This window comes from Helicoverpa armigera, chromosome 30, assembly GCF_030705265.1.
Source record: "Helicoverpa armigera isolate CAAS_96S chromosome 30, ASM3070526v1, whole genome shotgun sequence".
Lineage (NCBI taxonomy): Eukaryota > Metazoa > Arthropoda > Insecta > Lepidoptera > Noctuidae > Helicoverpa > Helicoverpa armigera.
The window spans coordinates 3,136,810-3,156,024 of NC_087149.1; the positions used below are offsets into that span (position 1 = coordinate 3,136,810).

At 39.3% G+C, this 19,215-nt stretch overlaps 1 protein-coding gene and 1 pseudogene across 1 annotated transcript; both read left to right on the forward strand.

The window, feature by feature from the left end:
* The first annotated feature begins 316 nt into the window (after nucleotides 1-316).
* LOC126056173 (uncharacterized) lies at nucleotides 317-3,837 on the forward strand. Its single transcript, XM_049848299.2, has 5 exons — nucleotides 317-567; nucleotides 732-872; nucleotides 1,260-1,869; nucleotides 1,973-2,368; nucleotides 3,599-3,837. The coding sequence occupies exons 1-3, from the start codon at nucleotides 551-553 to the stop codon at nucleotides 1,618-1,620; spliced, it is 519 nt and encodes a 172-aa protein (XP_049704256.2). The 5' UTR covers nucleotides 317-550; the 3' UTR covers nucleotides 1,621-1,869; nucleotides 1,973-2,368; nucleotides 3,599-3,837.
* Nucleotides 3,838-16,519: 12,682 nt separating this feature from the next.
* Nucleotides 16,520-18,683, forward strand: LOC135119109 (uncharacterized; annotated as a pseudogene).
* The last annotated feature ends 532 nt before the right edge of the window (nucleotides 18,684-19,215 follow it).

The following is a 19,215-nucleotide window of genomic DNA, read 5'->3' on the forward strand; positions in this document are numbered from 1 at the left end:
GTTGTCACGCGACGAACTGACACAAGTTAATTCAAGTTGTCATAATTTAGTTCGAGACTTGTTGTACAAAACCAACATTGACCATGTATCGTCAATAAAACATGGCAAGGATAATGAAAACATTGCCATCAGGCAATTGGAAATGCAAGAACATATAAAAATTGAACCTTGTGGTTTATTTGTTGTCGAGTTTCCATTTTTAGGAGCCACTCCGGATGGTTTATGTAGAGATGACACAATCATTGAAATTAAATGCCCAATAACGGCATTCAAATTGGGGTTAGAAGAAGCCATAAAAAAAAGAAAGTAACAAAAAAGGGCTGGAAATCAATAAAAACCACCATTGCAAGGTGCAAGGGTACGTTACTAAAAGAACAAAGTACTTATTTGCAGTTTGGTCAAATGACGACTCTCCGCTCAAAACGGACTACATCGATAGAGATGATACATTTGGAAGGAGAAAATGAAAGTAAAACTTACATCATTTTAAACAGACCGTTTGTTGCCAGAATAAGTAGATCCCCTCTATCCTCGAGAAGCTGAACAAAAGATGCTCTCATGCAATAGGTGAGTTTTACTAGCTGTTGTGCATAGTTTATCCTTGCGCCGTATACGCGTGTAGTAGTCAAACATGTGGATATTGTTTTTAGCAAACACTGATACCTCGGGTATATAGATGCACGGTAGCGTTAATAATTTATTATTAACTTTATCTTTGTATTCGATTGCAGGTCTGACTCCGAAGTTGAATACCAGTCGCAGCCGGGGCGCTCAGCAGTAACCGAGGTTACGAAAAACGTGCAGCCGAAGAAAAAGGCATCGAAGCGCAAAACTTCTGGGAGCGGCACCACGCCTTCGGAATCAACATCGAGGTAATTTTTGAGTTTATTACTTACTTGTCGTGTATGTTATGTCCATTAGAGTTTTATTCACAAATCGAAACTAAACTCTAGTTCAGTAACGCAGAGAGCACTATCAAATGTTAGATACGATATCTTTTTATACATCACGTTTAGTTGGTCATATTTAGGAATTTCTTCTGTATCGTGGGTGCGTTTACAGACATAAATCTCTCATGCACACACACCTAGACCCCGAACAACTATCTGTAGATTATACAAATATTTGTTCCGTGCGGGAATCGAACCGCGACACGCAATGCAGCAGTCGATCGCTCGACCACTGCGCCAACCGTGCCGTCAACTTTGAAGGTATTATTATCGTAATAATTATAAATAAAATGTTTTATTCTGTTTCAGTAAATACAAACATCATAGCTCGGACCTCTTCGGCTTAGAGAACGGCGAGCTTCTCCCAGCGACATCGTGCGGGGACCTTGGATCGTCACTCGTGAGCCGCGTCGCCAACGGGAAAGTACGGCGGACAGCTGACCTAACGGGGGACTTCTATGTAGAGGTGAAGGTCTATCATAAGGCTGAAGCCGCTTCCACTCCTAGAGAGGATCGATGGAAGAAGGCGTCGGTTGCACTGAAAGTGCAAATTAATAGAGACTCCTCGCCGTGGGAGGCCTTGCAAATATTCATGAGACGGACTCATGAGCTATTTGATAACTCGGAGCTCATCTTTTATAGTGATAATCAAATCAAGATGGACATTTAAGAAACCAATTTTAAAAAACCCTCAACAAAAAACAACCGAAAAATGGTCAAGCAGCAGTCAAAGTAAAAAAAATATGAATGTAACGGAACGTCATAGACATGATGACATTTGATTTGATTTTGACATTTGATAAAAAATGGGAAGAATGTGAAGTGAGGTTAAATTTAATAACCCCAGTTTTTACAAGTATCATTTGTAATGTAAAACCTTGAAGTAAAGGCATTAAATGTTGTTTTTTTGTTCTTTCAGGTAAGAGATTTAGTTATTATTAGATATTAGTTTTGTAAAGAGTTTATTGGTTATAAGTTTAGTTAAGCACATGTTGCGTAAATAAAAATTGTTGTTCTTTCAGAAAAACGCAGTTTCTTTTACTTCTACACTGGGGTACATACAATTCACTATTTATAAAACAACATTTACGGCAACGAATTCAGAATAGAGAAATTAAGATTTGATTTTGCTGTAAAGACTGCGCCAGACGGAAAATCAAATGTGATTTGCATAACCTCAATAGGTACAATTGATGGGCAGACTTTTGCAATACCTACCGAATATCAACCGTCAAGTTTACATCCAGTGATTACAAATACTTCAAACTATGCGAAGGTAAGAAAAACCTTAAATAAGAGGCACCAAACAAGGAAGGTTTGGATCACTTTAACGGATGAGATATCGAAGACATATTTGGATGAAACACAAAACCTACAATTTAACGATTATTATCTGGAAGAAATTACAGAAGACACAGGTGATAATAAATATTCTTAAAGTAGTTCAAGTCAAAAAGTCGGCTTTTGCTGAAAACCAGCGCTGAGACTCTGTCCAACAGAGTGACAGCAACATGCTGAGCAAGGGCCTTTTCGCGTGGATATGACGCATATTTCCCCCACTATTGTGTATTGCCTTCTGTAGTTCTATTTTATTATTAATTCGTTTTTGTTTGTATTATTGTTTGTATTTGTCCATGCGTTATGTCCATGTGAATAAATGTATTTTCTTTCTTTCTTTAAGTCAAAATTTGGAAAAAACTATTGGAGAAATTACTCGAAGATAAACAAAGTAAATCAGAAACACAGAATTTAGCTAAAATTTCAAAGGATTTTATGATTGAGAAATTCACCGGTAGGAATGCAAACGCATATTAATGGATTAAGGATTTTAATAAAGAATGCAAACGTTTTCATATTGAAGAAGACAAAAAGAAAATTGAAATTCTAAAAAACTTTTTGGAACATTCCAGTATGGACTGGTACAGTTGCATGTTAATGAAATTTACAGTTGAATCAAAGTGGGATAAATGGGAGAAAAATTTCTGCGATACGTTCGCAAACAAAGGATGGTCACCAATCAGATATTGTCTTGCCTTTAAATATCAATCAGGTTCGCTGCTTGAGTATGCATACTTGAGTATGCTTGAGTATGTACTTATTAATATTGAGCTAAGGTGCATGACAGTTACCACTAATGTGCGGTTCACCGTACCAGTACGTGAAGGATAGTGGGACGATAATAGTTGATAAATGGAATGACATAAATTTATAAGTAGGTACTGCTGACTCAGTAAGTTTTAAATACGAAAGAAAGTACCGAATAGTTTAATCGTAGTTTTTGTAGAGTAATTTGCAAGTAGAATTGTTATCGTTTCATTATGTTCCTTTTCCAAAATGTTCCCATGTCCTCATGGAGATCTTTCGTTAGGTAGTGGACGTCTTTCGGCTGAGATGATGTTGATTATGACATAATTAGGTAGGTACAGTCAGCAGTAGAAGTAGACGAGCAGTCGAAAAGGTCAAATTATCTACACCCGTTCTAATTGTCTTGACAATAGAATCGTGTGTAGATCGATTTGAGCCCTTCGACTGTCTGACTGTATCTACGAGTACATTGCTGATCAATAGAAATTGCAAAACATTTCAACAAATACGTGACGTCTTTACATATCTCAAAACGAATTTAGTGAGTTTTATTTTCTTTACAGATGTTAAAATAAATTAAGCCCTACAACCGAAAATGGCCCCTAAATCAAAAAAAGAAGAAAAAGAAGCTCTGTTTAGAAGAAGGCTGGCTCAAAAATGTGCAAAAGACGGCGGTATATTGAAATAAAAACGACCCAGAATTACTAGAAATAGAAAGAAGAAAGCGAAGAGAACGATATCTACAACAAAAAGAAAAATCGTCTCGCGAACAAAGAGAACAAAGAAAAAAGTGGAGAGAAAATTTTAACTGCACCAGTAATGGTAAGCGTTCCGGTAATGGTCAATTGGAAAAAAAAACCTTTTTAATAAGAATCACACATGTTGTAGAGAAAATGGCAACATTCAACAACAAACCATAGAGAAAACTTGATCTCTTTATTAATGATGTTGGTAGTGAACGCTTACACTTCCCTAATTTAAATAAAATAATTAGCAGTGACAGCGAGATTGATGTCGGTCAATACAAGACGTTCATTACAGATCCGAAATCGGAATTTGAAAACAGGTTCGCAATGCAGCAGTCGATCGCTCGACCACTGCGCCAACCGTGCCGTCAACTTTGAAGGTATTATTATCGTAATAATTATAAATAAAATGTTTTATTCTGTTTCAGTAAATACAAACATCATAGCTCGGACCTCTTCGGCTTAGAGAACGGCGAGCTTCTCCCAGCGACATCGTGCGGGGACCTTGGATCGTCACTCGTGAGCCGCGTCGCCAACGGGAAAGTACGGCGGACAGCTGACCTAACGGGGGACTTCTATGTAGAGGTGAAGGTCTATCATAAGGCTGAAGCCGCTTCCACTCCTAGAGAGGATCGATGGAAGAAGGCGTCGGTTGCACTGAAAGTGCAAATTAAGAGACTCCTCGCCGTGGGAGGCCTTGCAAATATTCATGAGACGGAGTCATGAGCTATTTGATAACTCGGAGCCCATCTTTTATAGTGATAATCAAATCAAGATGGACAAATTTAAGAAACCAATTTAAAAAAACCCTCAACAAAAAACAACTGAAAAGTGGTCAAGCAGTAGTCAAAGTAAAAAAATATAAACACGACGAATTGCTCCAATTTTTGGTCGTTTATTTACAGGACAGAGAAGTGATTGAAAATATTTCAAACGACCATGAATCGGAAGAGACGCTTCAAGATAGTACTGATATTCCAAGAGCTGCACTGACTGAAATTACAAAAAATGTAAGTTCACGTAATTCATCTCAAAATACCAGTACATTAAAAAAATGCAAGCTCGTACTCGTACGCAAAGGCAAGCATCGTCACAACCTTCGGCTTCGGCTTCATTAATGAAATACACTATTGAAAATGAAAAAAAGACGGAGGAAGATGATCACATCGACGCTTTTTTTAAGGGATTGATTCCGACACTAAAAAGATTTTCGCCTTATCATCAACATTTAGCAAAGGGAAAAATATTCCAGGTTGTTCAGGAATTAGAATGGGAATGGTTGAGCTCTAATCCTGACTCTTATATGTCGCCTTCGCCTTCATCATCACGATTGCCATCACCATCTACACCAACTCAACATTTATATTGAAATAAAAAACGACCCAGAATTACTAGAAATAGAAAGAAGAAAGCGAAGAGAACGATATCTACAACAAAAAGAAAAATCGTCTCGCGAACAAAGAGAACAAAGAAAAAAGTGGAGAGAAAATTTTAAAACTGTAACTGCACCAGTAATGGTAAGCGTTCCGGTAATGGTCAATTGGAAAAAAAAACCTTTTTAATAAGAATCACACATGTTGTAGAGAAAATGGCAACATTCAACAACAAACCATAGAGAAAACTTGATCTCTTTATTAATGACTAGCCGTTTTCCCGCGGTTTCACCCGCGTCCCGTGGGAACTACTGCCCGTACCGGGATAAAATATAGCCTATGTTACTCGCAGATAATATAGCTTTCTAATGGTGAAAGATTATTTAAAATCGGTCCAGTAGTTTTTAAGTTTATCCATTACAACCAAACAAACAAACAAATAAACAAAGTTTTCCTCTTTATAATATTATATATAGTATAGATGTTGGTAGTGAAGAAATGGTAGTTTAAATTAGGGAAGTGTAAACTTCCCTAATTTAAATAAAATAATCAGCAGTGACAGCGAGATTGATGTCGGCCAATACAAGACGTTCATTACAGATCTGAAATCGGAATTTGAAAACAGGTTCGCAGATTTTATTAATTCAATGGCTGAAAGACATTCTCCCGAAGGGAAAGAGCAATTACTAGACTCAGTTCAACACATCATTAAAGCTGATAAAAGAGAAAATCCATTCGTTCCTGGTAAAAAGTGGTTGATTTATGTTTAAAAAGACATCCAGAACTATCACAACGTGTATCTCGAAACTTAATCACATCAAGGGAAGCTGTAACAGAACAAAAAATATTAGAGTGGTTTTCAGAAGTTGCAAAATATATAGAGGACAGTCAGCTGTCAGAAGCTTTAAGAGACCCGTCGAGAGTATTTAACACTGACGAAAGTGCGTTCTACCTAAACCCACAGCCAGGTCGCGTGCTAGTTAAACGAGGAGACAAAAACATTTACTCAACATCTGGAAACGAGAAAGAAAATCTCACAGTCCTTTTGACTGCTAACGCGGCCGGTCAGCTTGCACCGCCGATGGTAGTTTTTTCTTATGAACGCATTCCAAGAAGTATGCAGAAAATATTCTGATCCACTATTTTTGGGACACTTTATAGAGACATGTTTCCCGTCAATACTACCGACACAATTAGGGAAGTTCCACCTCTACTTTTATTAAGTCGTCCGATATCCACCCATTACCAAAATGTAATTTTAATAAAAAAAGAAATATCAAACGTAAAAAATCAGAAATTCTAACAAGTTCTCTCTACAAAACTCAGGTAGAAGAAGATATGAAACAAAAAGAAGTGAAGGCAAAGATGATCAAGAAAACAGTAAAAAAAAACAGGAATAAAAAATCCTGAAACATCAAAGAGACCTATATTGTTTGACCACAAGCACGGGTTCTGAGGCAATAAGGTGTTCTCTTTGCTCAGAAATTTACGTAGATCCTCCAGAGAAAGATTGGATCCAGTGCAGCAGATGCGAAGCTTGGTGGCATGAAGAATGTACAGATTACTTAAGATTTGGAGTCTTTAAGTGCGATATTTGCCAAGGCTGAAGATCTCATAATCGTGTTCATGCGCACTCTTAGCTTATATAGAGCATCACTTGTGCGTCCTCTTAGCTACAAGGTACCTTCAGAGTGCGCATGATACACGTCCCCAAAAATGTGCACACTGTTATCAATCTGCACTACGCTTTGGCGAATGGCGAAATGGTGGCGCGGCGTCGTCGAGTTAGCGTTCAACGCCCGCTAAAGCGTTCTGTTTGACGAAGCCTCGCGCGACGTTAAAACGGGACGCTATAACGCTACTACGCAGCAAGTACGCGTCCTGTCTGACAAAGCCTTAAATATAGTACTTACCTGAAAACGTTGTATGGCTAACGATAAGTTTAGTTTCAATCAAAGCCACTCAGTAAATAAAGTAGGTAATTCTACGTGCGGTAATGCGTATGGGCGCTATCATTTGCAATGCAAAGACAACTACTCACTAATACAATAAAATCTATTAATTTAGGCAGGACGAAAGCAACAAATACTATAAAAACGATCCTTGGCCCCGTTTTAACTCGCCCCTGGCTGGTTGGCCTTAAATTCTAGGCATCCACAGGGAAAAGTCCGGTTAAGCAGTACACGGCCTCTTAGGCTAAACTGCGAGATGCCATACTAAAAAAAAAAACGTTTTAACCCAAGAACTTGTCGACAAGTTAAAGAAAACTCCAATCAGTATTATAATGGATGAGACAATTGACATTAGTGTTAAATAACAATGTGCACTCACAGTAATATATTATGACGAAGTAGATTGTGTTCGCACACAGTTTTTCGACATATATGAAGTCAATTCTGGAAAGGCTGAAGATCATTGTAATAGTTTATTAACCTGGCTTTAACACCAGCAAATTCCCTTAATCTAATTAATTAATAAAGCTCCAAGAGGCAAAACAAATTAAAAGAGTTCCAGGTTTTTTTTTAAGTCGACATTCATAAGATATTAAGCCCGGCAACAACAAGATGGCTGTCATAAGAGGCATGTGTCAATAGAACCTTGGAACAATATCAGGTACTACTCGATGAATAATTCAAATTGGAAGTATTCGAAGATCCAAGCAAAATAACTGAAGAAATACTTACCAGTCTAAATAATGCGTTTACAAAAATGTTAATACTTCTTGAATAAAAAAATTGAAAGGTATTTTTTTTTAAAAGGTTATATTTTTTTTTTGTATTTCAGGTAATTGACCTAGACCTGACTGGCAACACTGGTTAGTACTCACGATGCACGAATTTTTCGTGAAAGTTCTGTCAGACAGAGGTTTGAGAATCATGAATTTAAGGGAATACTGACAGTGGATATGCATGAACCTCTTACTTGCGAACACCCATCCTACGACCAAGAAGTGAAGCTGAGAATTGATACAACTACAGCCATATCCAAACAAGGAATGTCATAGAGAGATGTTTTTGCTTACTTAAACAGAGATTCTGCATATTACAGGAAGTAATGCAAGGATCACTAGAAAAAATAAAAACAACAATTGTCGCATATGCAGTGTTGCACAATTTGGCAATTAAATTTAATGATCCTTTGGACCATGTATATTGTCGTACACACACACGATGCCTAAACATGTCGCAGACAGGTAAACGAAACAGCTTATGTGGCGAGTGATCATGGAGACATACTAAGAGTACGTCGAACAGGACAATAATGTAACAAATATATCTAGAGATCTTTTTATTGAAAATTGCTTTTAATTTCACTATATTTCAATTACAAATATTACAATGCTACTTAATTTTATTTTTTTCTTTTTCCAACTTAATACTCTAAATCGAAAATACTGTACACGCTCATATATCCCACATTGTTCGTTGGTGGAGTACAACCAGTTGAAGGAGCGGCGAGAATTTGCCCTTATACTACTAAGGGCAAATTCTCGCCGCTCCTTCAACTGGTTGCACTCATTAAATTACTCCGTGGCAAGGAGCACAATCCCGGGGTACTAATAAATCCAGAACGATATAGACATTTTTTCGTGCCAGTACAGGGAACTCGCAAAAATGATTTTATTTCCATTATGTTATCTAGATTAGGCTTTTGTTTTTATTGATTAATTTTATTAATTTATTGTTACATTTTTCAATTTTATTTTATACTAGCTTCTGCCCGCGACTTCGTACGCGGATCCAGTCCCTTATGCCAACGACCACGGGGTCAGCAAAATCAAAGATCTGAATCGTCTGATATTGAATTTTAAAGGCCCGTTGACTTGAAAACAACGGAATACGCATAACCATTAGAAACGTTCCATGTATTTAATTTTTGTACTTCAACGGCAAAAGCACAGCAGACTAAACAAAACGCTGAGAACTGAAGCGCAATAGGCGTGACCATAGGGATAAAAGTAGTGATTCTAATTAGTCCGCATTTAAGTTGTGTGTGACAAAAATATTGCACGTATTATTACGTAAAAAAAAATTAAATATAACTAAGATGACTAATTCGTGGTGACTTAGTGGAAGTCGTGGTGGTTAAGTGGGTAGAGAACCAATCTCTCAAGTATGAGCGTGTGACTTTGATTCCAGGTCTGGCAAGTACCTGCCAATGCTACTTTTCTAAGTTCGTATGTACTTTCTATGTAGGTATATTTTGGATACCAATGACCGTTATTTGGAGGGGATGTTAAACTGTAGGTTCCGGCTGTCATTGAACATTCTTGGCAGTCGTTATGGGTAGTCAGAAGCCAGTAAGTCTTACCAAGGGGTGTTGGATTGAGCGGGTAACCGGGTTGAGGAGGTCAAATAGACAGACGCTTCTTGTATAACACTGGTACTCAGTTGCATCGTGACTGGAAGTCGACCCTAACATAATTGGGACAAAGGCTCTTGAGATAATAACGACAATAATAATGAGATATAAGCACCGCAGGACATCTAGGCTGATGACGGGGAGTAGTGACTCCGCGGGGCTATATATACCGAGTGCTCCAGGGAGAGTATACTGTCTCCCACCTCCGGCCGGCCGGAGTGAACCATGACGGGGGTTTGCCGTCCAGAGTGGAGTCGCTAGAGCATGGTTAGTAGCCCTTCTCGGAGGGCAGGTGCGTCCTGGTAAGTGGCGACTGGGCCGGTGATGCTGGACCCACAGGGAGCGCGTGATCTGCGTTTTAAGTCCGCCGAGGTATCCACGCCCTTTAGCCGCTCCGACTACGACTTAATTTTTTGATTCACCATACCTATTTTGTAACATTCATTTATATACATTTCAAGTGTAGTAGGGCTCTTGAAGTTCCACATCAGGTGTTCCAGATCTTCGATTTTTATACGTCAATAGAGTGTGCTTATCAGATTGAACAACTTTTGCTAAGACGTCATACCTTTATATGCTATAGTCTAGCTGGGCTCCTGGAGTTCCACATCAGGTGTTTTAGATCTTCAATTTTTGTAAGTCATTAGAGAGTGCTTATCAGATTGAACAACTTTTGCTAAGACGTCATACCTTTATATGCTATAGTCTGGCTGGGCTCCTGGAGTTCCACATCAGGTGTTTTAGATCTTCAATTTTTGTAATTCAATAGAAAGTGCTTATCAGATTGAACAACTTTTGCTCAAACTTCATACCTTTATATGGTACATAGTAGCTGAGCTCTTGGGGTTTCACATCAGGTGTTCCAGATCTTCAAATTTATTATCTCAGCAGAAAATGCTCATCCCATGAAACAATTTTTGCCATGGCACCAATTTTGTATCTCTTATAGTTTTGTTGGTCTGTTGGAGTTCTGCATCAGGTCTTCAAGTTTCGAAGATAAATTATAGCCTATATGTTGACCAGGTTTAATACCGATACAACAAAGAAAGAATCATTGAAATCCGTTCAGTAGTTCCGAAGATTAGCGTGTACAAACAAACAGACATACAGACATACAGACAAACAGACAGAATTTTTTTTTTGGATTTTTGCTCCATTACTGACTCTAAACCCCACCCAATTATTATTTTTTTAATATATTCAATGTACAGACACACTTTTTTTACAGATTTATTATATGTATAGATAAATATGTATCTTGTGTATTTGTTATCGTTGTAAAGTGTCGAATGTGTTTTTATTTTATTTTTGTAATAAGTTAGATAAGTGCCTCACTAACGCATTAGATTATAATTATCTGTAATGCTAGTGATAAGGTTAATAAATAAATAAATTTTAATTTTGGATTTTATCAACAAGTTTCACATCTATCTTAGGTGTGAAACTTGTTTAGCTTTTGAACTTGCCTCCGCAGACATAAAAATTTAACTAAAAACTAACCACGCCAACCATCTTACTGAAAAAAAAACAAGTGTCGTGAAGAAAAACAGAGAGACCGCGAAAATATAAACCGGTTTTAGCTATGATTTTGATATATTTGCCGGAGACCAAAGTAATTCCCTACCCTTCAGATGCGCCAGATCTTGGTGTAAGTTCAAATGTTGTCACACGATTGACATCGACAGTTCCACAACATCAAAATTATAAAGATTGTTTCGATAACTGGTTTAATAGCCCAAATCTTCAAGTGTATCTTTATAAAAAAGGTTTACTTCCATTAGGAACTGTGCGACTCAATCGTGTTCCAAATTCCAACATGCCTTCTGAAAATGAACTAAAGAAGCAAGGGCGCAGTAGCATGGCAGAAAAGGTAGCAGTCATAGATAATGTGAAGTTGAGCTTAGTTTCCTGGTTCGATAACAAGAATGTGAATCTTCTTTCGGCCTATGTTGGAAGTGAACCCACAACAACAAAGCGGCGTTATGTTCGCCAAGATAAAAAATATGTTTACGTACCTTCACCTCAAGCTGTGGATGTTTATAACCAGCATATGGGAGGTGTAGACCTACTTGATTATATGCTGGGTTATTATAGAATCCATTTGCGGTCTCGTCAATGGTACAAGAAGATTTTTTTTACACATGGTGGACATGACCCTTGTCAATGCTTGGTTGTTATGGCGCCGAATTAATTCGTTAATTTCGTCAGACAACACTTCAGTTGACATCGATACTACTGCAGCTATGATTCCGTCGACATCTAGTACTACTATGGAAACATCTACCGTAGTTCAGATTAGGAAGCCTTTTGTTGGCCTCAGCAACAGAAGTCTCTTTTGGACTATTCGCCGGAAGAACTTACTTTTGCATTAGTCGAAAGACTTACGATAGACCAGAAGAATGACTTAGCTTGTGTTATTGACCATATAACGAAGAACCCTGATAGTGTTGCTATTTTTCAAGCCACATTGTTTAAGAAAAATAGGAAAAGAACTTTTGACGAAGATCATGCTCTTGGTCTTTATACATCATTGAACTGTCAAAATCCGGATAGACTGGAAGCCGACCCCAACGTGATTGGGAAAAGGTTCGGATGATGATGATGATGATGAACTGTCAAAATGGAAAAACTTGTGTTTAAGGAAAGTGCTGTTAGATTGTGAAGTTCCAGTGTTACCATCGTAACACGAACTCCTTCAAGCTAAAAAGCGATGCTATCAACATGATTTAGAAAATAGTGAGAGAGGAGCCAGAGTGAAGCTTCAAGCCCTATTGGATCTGATAGTCCAGAAGATTATTCAAATTACCGGTATCCAGATTGATTCGTCAACTGAAGGATTGAAGTTAATCAGCAAATGATGTTTCGATGGAGCTTCTTCACAAAGCTGCAAAGGTTACAAACAAACTTACATGCAAAGGAGTGAAGATGTAGACTTCAGTGATTCATCGGTTTTCATGTCTTGTCCCTCTTAAATTCAAGTTTTACACACAAGTTTTGTAAAGAGACAGCAGAATACATCAAGCAAGAAGAAGCTGCATTGAAGGAAGAAATAAAAAACATCGATTCTACAAAATGGGCAGGGCTAGAGATTAGTCACGAGCCTCATAAGACAATGATCGACGGAAAAGTGCCTGCAATATTTGCCTTGCTAAGCCGACCGAGATGAACAAGCTGTCAGAAATATTTTCAAGACCTGTTCGAGAAGATGTTTATAAATATGGACTTTCTACTCTTCATATGTGGATTCGTTGCATGGAGTGTATTCTACACATATCTTACAACATGGACTTTGAGTTGAGGACTGCACGAGGTGCTAACGAGCAACTAAAAGCTGCGAAAAAACATTTGACACAAGAAGAATTCAAACAGCAAATGGGAATACTTGTGGATTTTGTGAAGCAAGGCTTCGGAACCACAAACGACGGAAACACAGCCAGAAGGTTTTTTACAGATTATGAGAAATCTGCCGAAATAACCAAAATTGACAAAGGCCTACTAAATCATTTTGCGATTATGCTTCAAACTAATGTTGGAGATGCTGAACTCTGGAAAAGAGGATCCAGCCAGCATTGGAGAAATTTCGCCAGCAGCATCGGAAGTGGCTGTAAGAAGTTTATCCCCGGGTATGGTAATAAATTTATCACCAAACCTTTTAAAATCTTCGCTAAATGTTGATTTGCAGTCTACAATGCAACCTGAACAACATACTCCTGACAGACTACGAAGATTTCGGAAACGTCAGCATGTTGTCTCATCTGCTGATGCAACGACCCAAAGCAAAGATGAAAGCGAGTTTGATGATTCCGATGCAGATCCACACTTCTTAAAACTTACACGTAACAGAAAAAAAAAATCTCTCCTTTGCCTATGCTGCCTACTCCATCATCGTCATCAATGCCACGAACTCGCTCCCTGTCATCTTTATCCAGTAGTTCGAGTTCTAGCAGCAGTTCAAATAGTAGTTGTATAAATAATGAAGAGAACGCTATTGATACGAATGATGTAAACCTCATTCAACGCACAAAACAAAGTGTACCTCTTGATTGTACGCCTGATTTCAGGAGACATGATGATGATGACTTACAAGTATCTTCTTTAACAAATGAAGAAGAACTGAATAAGGAAATAAGTCCAGCTACTTCTTCTGCTCTTGAATCGACATCTAATGACATCGACACCACTACTATAAGAGTAGAAATGGCTCTGTTTGAGAATGGTGGTCAGAGACAGCGAGGACGATACCTATCGCTCGCTTATCGACTTACCGACAGGATGGATGAATTCCTCGATTTTCCCAGAAGTCATAAAGCATTTTATCTAACACACAAATGCATCAAAGGAAAATCCTTGTATTTTAGTTATGGATAACCACGAGTCACATTTGTGTCTGGAAGCTTTAGACTTAGCAAAAAATGCAGGGGTGAATGTATTAACCTTACATCCCCATACATCAACAAAACTACAGCCTCTTGATGTCGGCATATACGGTCCTTTTAAGACATTTTATAATGCTGCTATTGATTCGTGGCTACTGAGAAATCCTGGCAGGCCAGTCACGATTTATGACTTAGGTGAAATAGTAGGAACTGCATTTCAGAAAGCAATGACGCCAAGAAATATTGTAAATTCCTTTGCAAAGTGTGGAATTTATCCCTTTGACAGGCACGTATTTTCAGATGAAGTTACTCGCAGTCCTATTTCTCCAAGCTTACTTGAGATTTCTGAACAAACTAATTTAGAAATATTTGATTTGCCTAACGAACCTATTAATTTCAAGACAAATGAGTCTACTGAACCACTTAGATTGTGTAACTCGGAAGAGCCATTATTTTTTAAAGAATGCAAACATTATCACAGAAAACGCATTTCCTGCCTCCATCAACACGCCTTCAACTTCATCTATTAACATAACCTCGACTTCGCTCATCGTCACGCCGCTGACTTCATCTAATAACGTGCCATCAACTTCATTTATGAATTTATCATCAACTTCATCCATTAACATACCATCATGTTCATTTGTCAACGCCCACATCGAAGAGAGTCGACCTCACACTGTCGACCTGCCATAGTAAGAAAATACCGTTCAGGGCGCGCACTACACCACGCCTGCATTTGTCGCCGCAGTCAATCAGTACAGATGACATCGCCGACTGCAAACACTTGTTCGATCTGGCGGATCAGCTGACGTACAACGCAGGGACGCCGAAGATTATCATCGGGCAAGACAACTGGCATCTGCTCCTAGTTACAGACATAAGAAGAGGGCCACAGCATCAGCCGATAGTATCGTTAACTCCACTGGGCGGGGTGCTGCACGGCGCTCGCACTGGAACGCTGGGAAAGCAAGAACACTACGTCAACCAATTGAATAACGGCGAGGAAAATATAGACAAGCAGCTTCGTGAATACTTCGCACTCGAGTCGCTCATAATCAACCCGTGTCGACCAGCTTCTGACCCAGAGAAGAGGGCAGAAGACATACTACAACGCAGCATAGTACAGTTACAAGACGGACGTCTCCAGACTGCGTTGTTATGGAAAAGCGACGATATACAGATACAGACAGCTACGCGACTGCGATGAATAGACTTGTATCTATACAGAAGAAAATAGACAAGAATCCCGCTCTGAAAGCTCGATCGTGCAAACCATTCGTCGCACATCGTCTGCCCGCCATAGAAAAGAATAGTAAAGTCGAAGAGTGGCGTTACGTGCCTACCAAGAGTAACATAGCAGACACCGCAACCCGCGACGTGCCAACGCACTTTCACACGAAGCACGAGTGGTACAGCGGCCCCAAGTTCCTGTACGACGCCGACGACCCATCGACATGGCCGACAGAGCTACCAGCTGATAGTCAACAAACAGGCGAAGAAAAAACAGTCACGCTAATACACGCAGGCGCAGCAAACATAATAGACATCGTCCCCGACCCCGTTCGATTTTCAAAATGGGAACGATTACTGCGTGCCACAGCGAGAGTACTACAGTTCATATCGTGGTGTAGAACACAACGTACAGAAAAAACGTTCTACAAGCGAACAAGGAAAAATCAAGAAAACGATCCTGATTGATCGAAGGCGGTGCGAGCAACACGCACGCCTGGCATAACCGCGCGCGCTCAGAAAGACGCCCGCGAGTATATAGCACTGGACGCTATATACATTTGTAAAGCAGAGAAGCTGCTCGTTCGTGTCGTGCAACAACAAGCATTCACTCAAGAAATAGTCAGTCTCGAGAGCAACAAAACAGTCGCTAATGATAGCCGGCTCCAGATAGTTGCTGTCGACAAAGTCGCTAAAAGCGTGAAGAGCCCGCCTGTGTTAGACGGCGATCACCGCATCACCCCGCTTTATATAGACTGGACACACCGTAGCCTAGAGCGGTGCACGGACGTGTCGCTCTGCGCTCGCTCGTTTACGACTACAAATATACCAATCCAAAGCTGCTTTTTTCAAAGCGGCGGACGATTATCCCGTTTCTCTAAACGTTTGTGTCAAGTAAATTCACTTGACCCCTTCTGGGTAAAAGCCACAGTTTCGTGGTTCTCGGTTGAAACCTTACGGTGCCAACGAAGCCGAGAGGGTATTGACCCAATCACACCCGCCGAACCCCTTCAGGGCAAGGCAGTCAATTGGACGAGAGCTCAGATTACGGCCTTGGGGGATCTCCCAGTTGTGCCTTGCATCTGGTTTGCTTTCACAGCTACACCTAGTGTCGGTTGGGTGTCTCTACACCCTTCGCACTAGACTGGCTAGGGCCCGTTTGCACAGTAAGATTGGATTCTATACTTCCTTTGAATGCAACACATCACTTCTAATCATCACATTCTACTCCTTCACTTCTTGACCTAATTTTCGTTTCTTCTCCTGACCATGTTACCAAACATGGGCAGGGTTCATCTGATGCCTTCTCTTATCATGATCTAATGTTCCTTTCTTATAAAATTCGTCCCCCGAAGGCAAAGTCAAGAGTCCCTCTGCAGTGTAATTTTGGTGGCATGGATCTTGAAAATCTCCGTGAGGATGCTGCTAACATCGACTGGTGTATGCTTTTTGTTTCTGAGTCTATGGATGAAAAAGTGGAACTGTTTTCGCAAAATTTAATTGCTTTGTATGACGTTCACGCTCCCATACGAGCTGTTAGAGTTAGGCCATCGCCATGGCTCACTGAACTATTTTATTTCTGAATCAATTTCCGAACGCATCTTTTCTAACATTTTATACTTCCGCAACCGCACAGTATGAGTTGGCTTTCCTTCCCTTTCCCTCCTATCCCGCTACAATATACCAGAAAGAGAAGGAAGATGCGCCGCGCGCACCAACTCTCGGCGCGCCTAGCGCCGCAACGCTCCCGCCGTTGTGTTCCAAAAACTTTTCGAATCACCGCAACACCGCTCCGCATTTTTATGTGAAAATAAAATTAACTAACCGCACCGCTTCATCTCAAAATCGCATAAATCAGTGTTAGTGTAGCCGGCACTCAAGAGCGAGTCACAGTGTATCTAACCTACGCGTAGAGGAAACAGCATCGCAGACCTGCGACAACGTGCGCGTCCGCCATCCAGCACATGTAAGTCCCCTTTCCTTACACCAAAACCTTTTAGCTTCACTTATACTGTGCCTCGGTTCCCCTAATCACCGACCCAAGTTATTTTCCCGCACCCGCTACGGTCTTTCGTGGCCCACCGGTGGTGTACCAGCACTGCACCACCAAATGTGAAGTAGATAACTGTGAGTATTATTAATGTAAATCAATTCTGAATGTCAGAAATCATGAAATACTTGATTTTAATAATAATGTGAGTTATTGTTTAAAATAATTACTGCGGTACGTACCATTGGATGTTATTCTTCACCAATAAAAAATCTTAACAAAAATATTTTTTTCTCATATCTCCTGGAATAGATTTTGATGAGCTGTCGTTTACAGACTAGTGTTAGCCTAAAGTACATAATGCACTAAGTGTTCATTCTGGGCAGCACTTGGCCCAACTCCCATACATGGATGGTCAATGTCTTTTAAAAGACTTTTCTCAATTGTTACAATCAGTTGTTAAACCTAATTCTAATCAAAATATGATTCCCGAATTTGACCCATCTGTTAGGCTTCCAAAACCCAAAATGTAATGATGATTATGAACAATTTTTTTTTAATACACATCAGAATACATGCGAATATGATGAAGACAAACTTCACAAACGATTGTACCCATTGGTACATCATGGTAACATTTTACGCAAACTTAATGATGATCAAAAACATTTTGCTAGGATAGAAATAATGAATATTTTGCAGAAAGACAAATCTTTTAGTCCATCCGAAACACCAATTCAGGATCAAGGTCGCATAATATGTCATTTACGCCTAGGCCATCTCCGCAATCATATTATACATATTCCTCTTCTTCATCTACAACCTTACCGATACAGTCACCAATTTCAACACTGGTGCCGGCTTCTTCTTCAGCAAGAAAAAAGCCACAGATCATCCAACAAGAGATAATATCGACTGGGCAACATACATGTGCACAGATTGTTGAAGGACCTACAACACAAACTATATTTTTGCCGCTTACTTTTGCCCCACCAACATTTGCATAGAAACATGAACTTAGAAATATTTAAATGCTTTGTCTTTACTATAATCTACACTTGAAGAACGTCGATGTGGTGGTGAATATACACTTACTAAACCACGGACGTACGTGCCAGAAGAAAAACTAGCTGTTTTAATAGAAAATGTCCCGACAAAATTTTCCATTGAAGAGCTACTGGAGATTATTAAACTTCGAAGATTCAACACATGCAAACCGCCACACTCTCCAAACCTTAGAAAACCCTTTGATAAAAAGTCAAATGCATTTTGTAGACGACGCTCTTGGAATGTTTAATGAGTTTAATTGCATGTTTCAAGCTGATTATCCTAAGTTCTCAGAATTGAAGATTCAAAATGAGGAATTAATCAAAACATTGGCGTTAAATTTCATATTATTCATGTATTAATATACAAGAATATAACCCGACATGATATTGAGCTTTATGAACCTGGCCACCATTTCGTAGGTAAAGTGTAAAATAGTTTGAACATTCAATATCATTTCACACATTGCCTGGACGTCCGCGACCCCGACATTCTATACAATACTTAGGAAATGTATAGAATGCCTGCATTATACACATTGCCTATAACATATACAATGGAAAGATGCATGTGCATACGCATCGTCGGACACACATACATCAATTCTACAATTTGTGCTCTTTAACAGCGGTTGATCCAATTGTGGTTTATGAGTAGGTACTTTGATTTACTCAAAACAACTATAATGGAATTAGGTTTAGCAGACAAGCGTAATGCAATCTGGAACTTAGATGAGAGCAGTTTTTCAAAAGACCCTTCGAAAACCAAATTTGTTTGTAGCAACGAGAGTTATAGCAACACCTCGGAGAGATAATACGACGGATAACACTAGGGTGTTTCTAGAACACCGTCGTATTGTAAGTGCGATTGGAGAAAAAAAACCTCCCCTCAGTCTTCAAAGGAAAATACATGTGTGGGACGACTGGACTTACCCTGATGCATTTCCAGGTACATACAAGCCACATATTACGCTAGACAATTCAGTTATGAAATCGTTTAAAGATCGATGAGACATTGATCTTGTAAAATGGATCACAGTCGACAATTATTGCA

What these genes read in the sequence shown, in the direction of transcription:
- LOC126056173 (XM_049848299.2), top strand. An exon ending in CCTTCGGAATCAACATCGAG is followed by an intron (nt 873 to 1,259) that starts GTAATTTTTGAG and finishes ATTCTGTTTCAG; the next exon opens with TAAATACAAACATCATAGCT.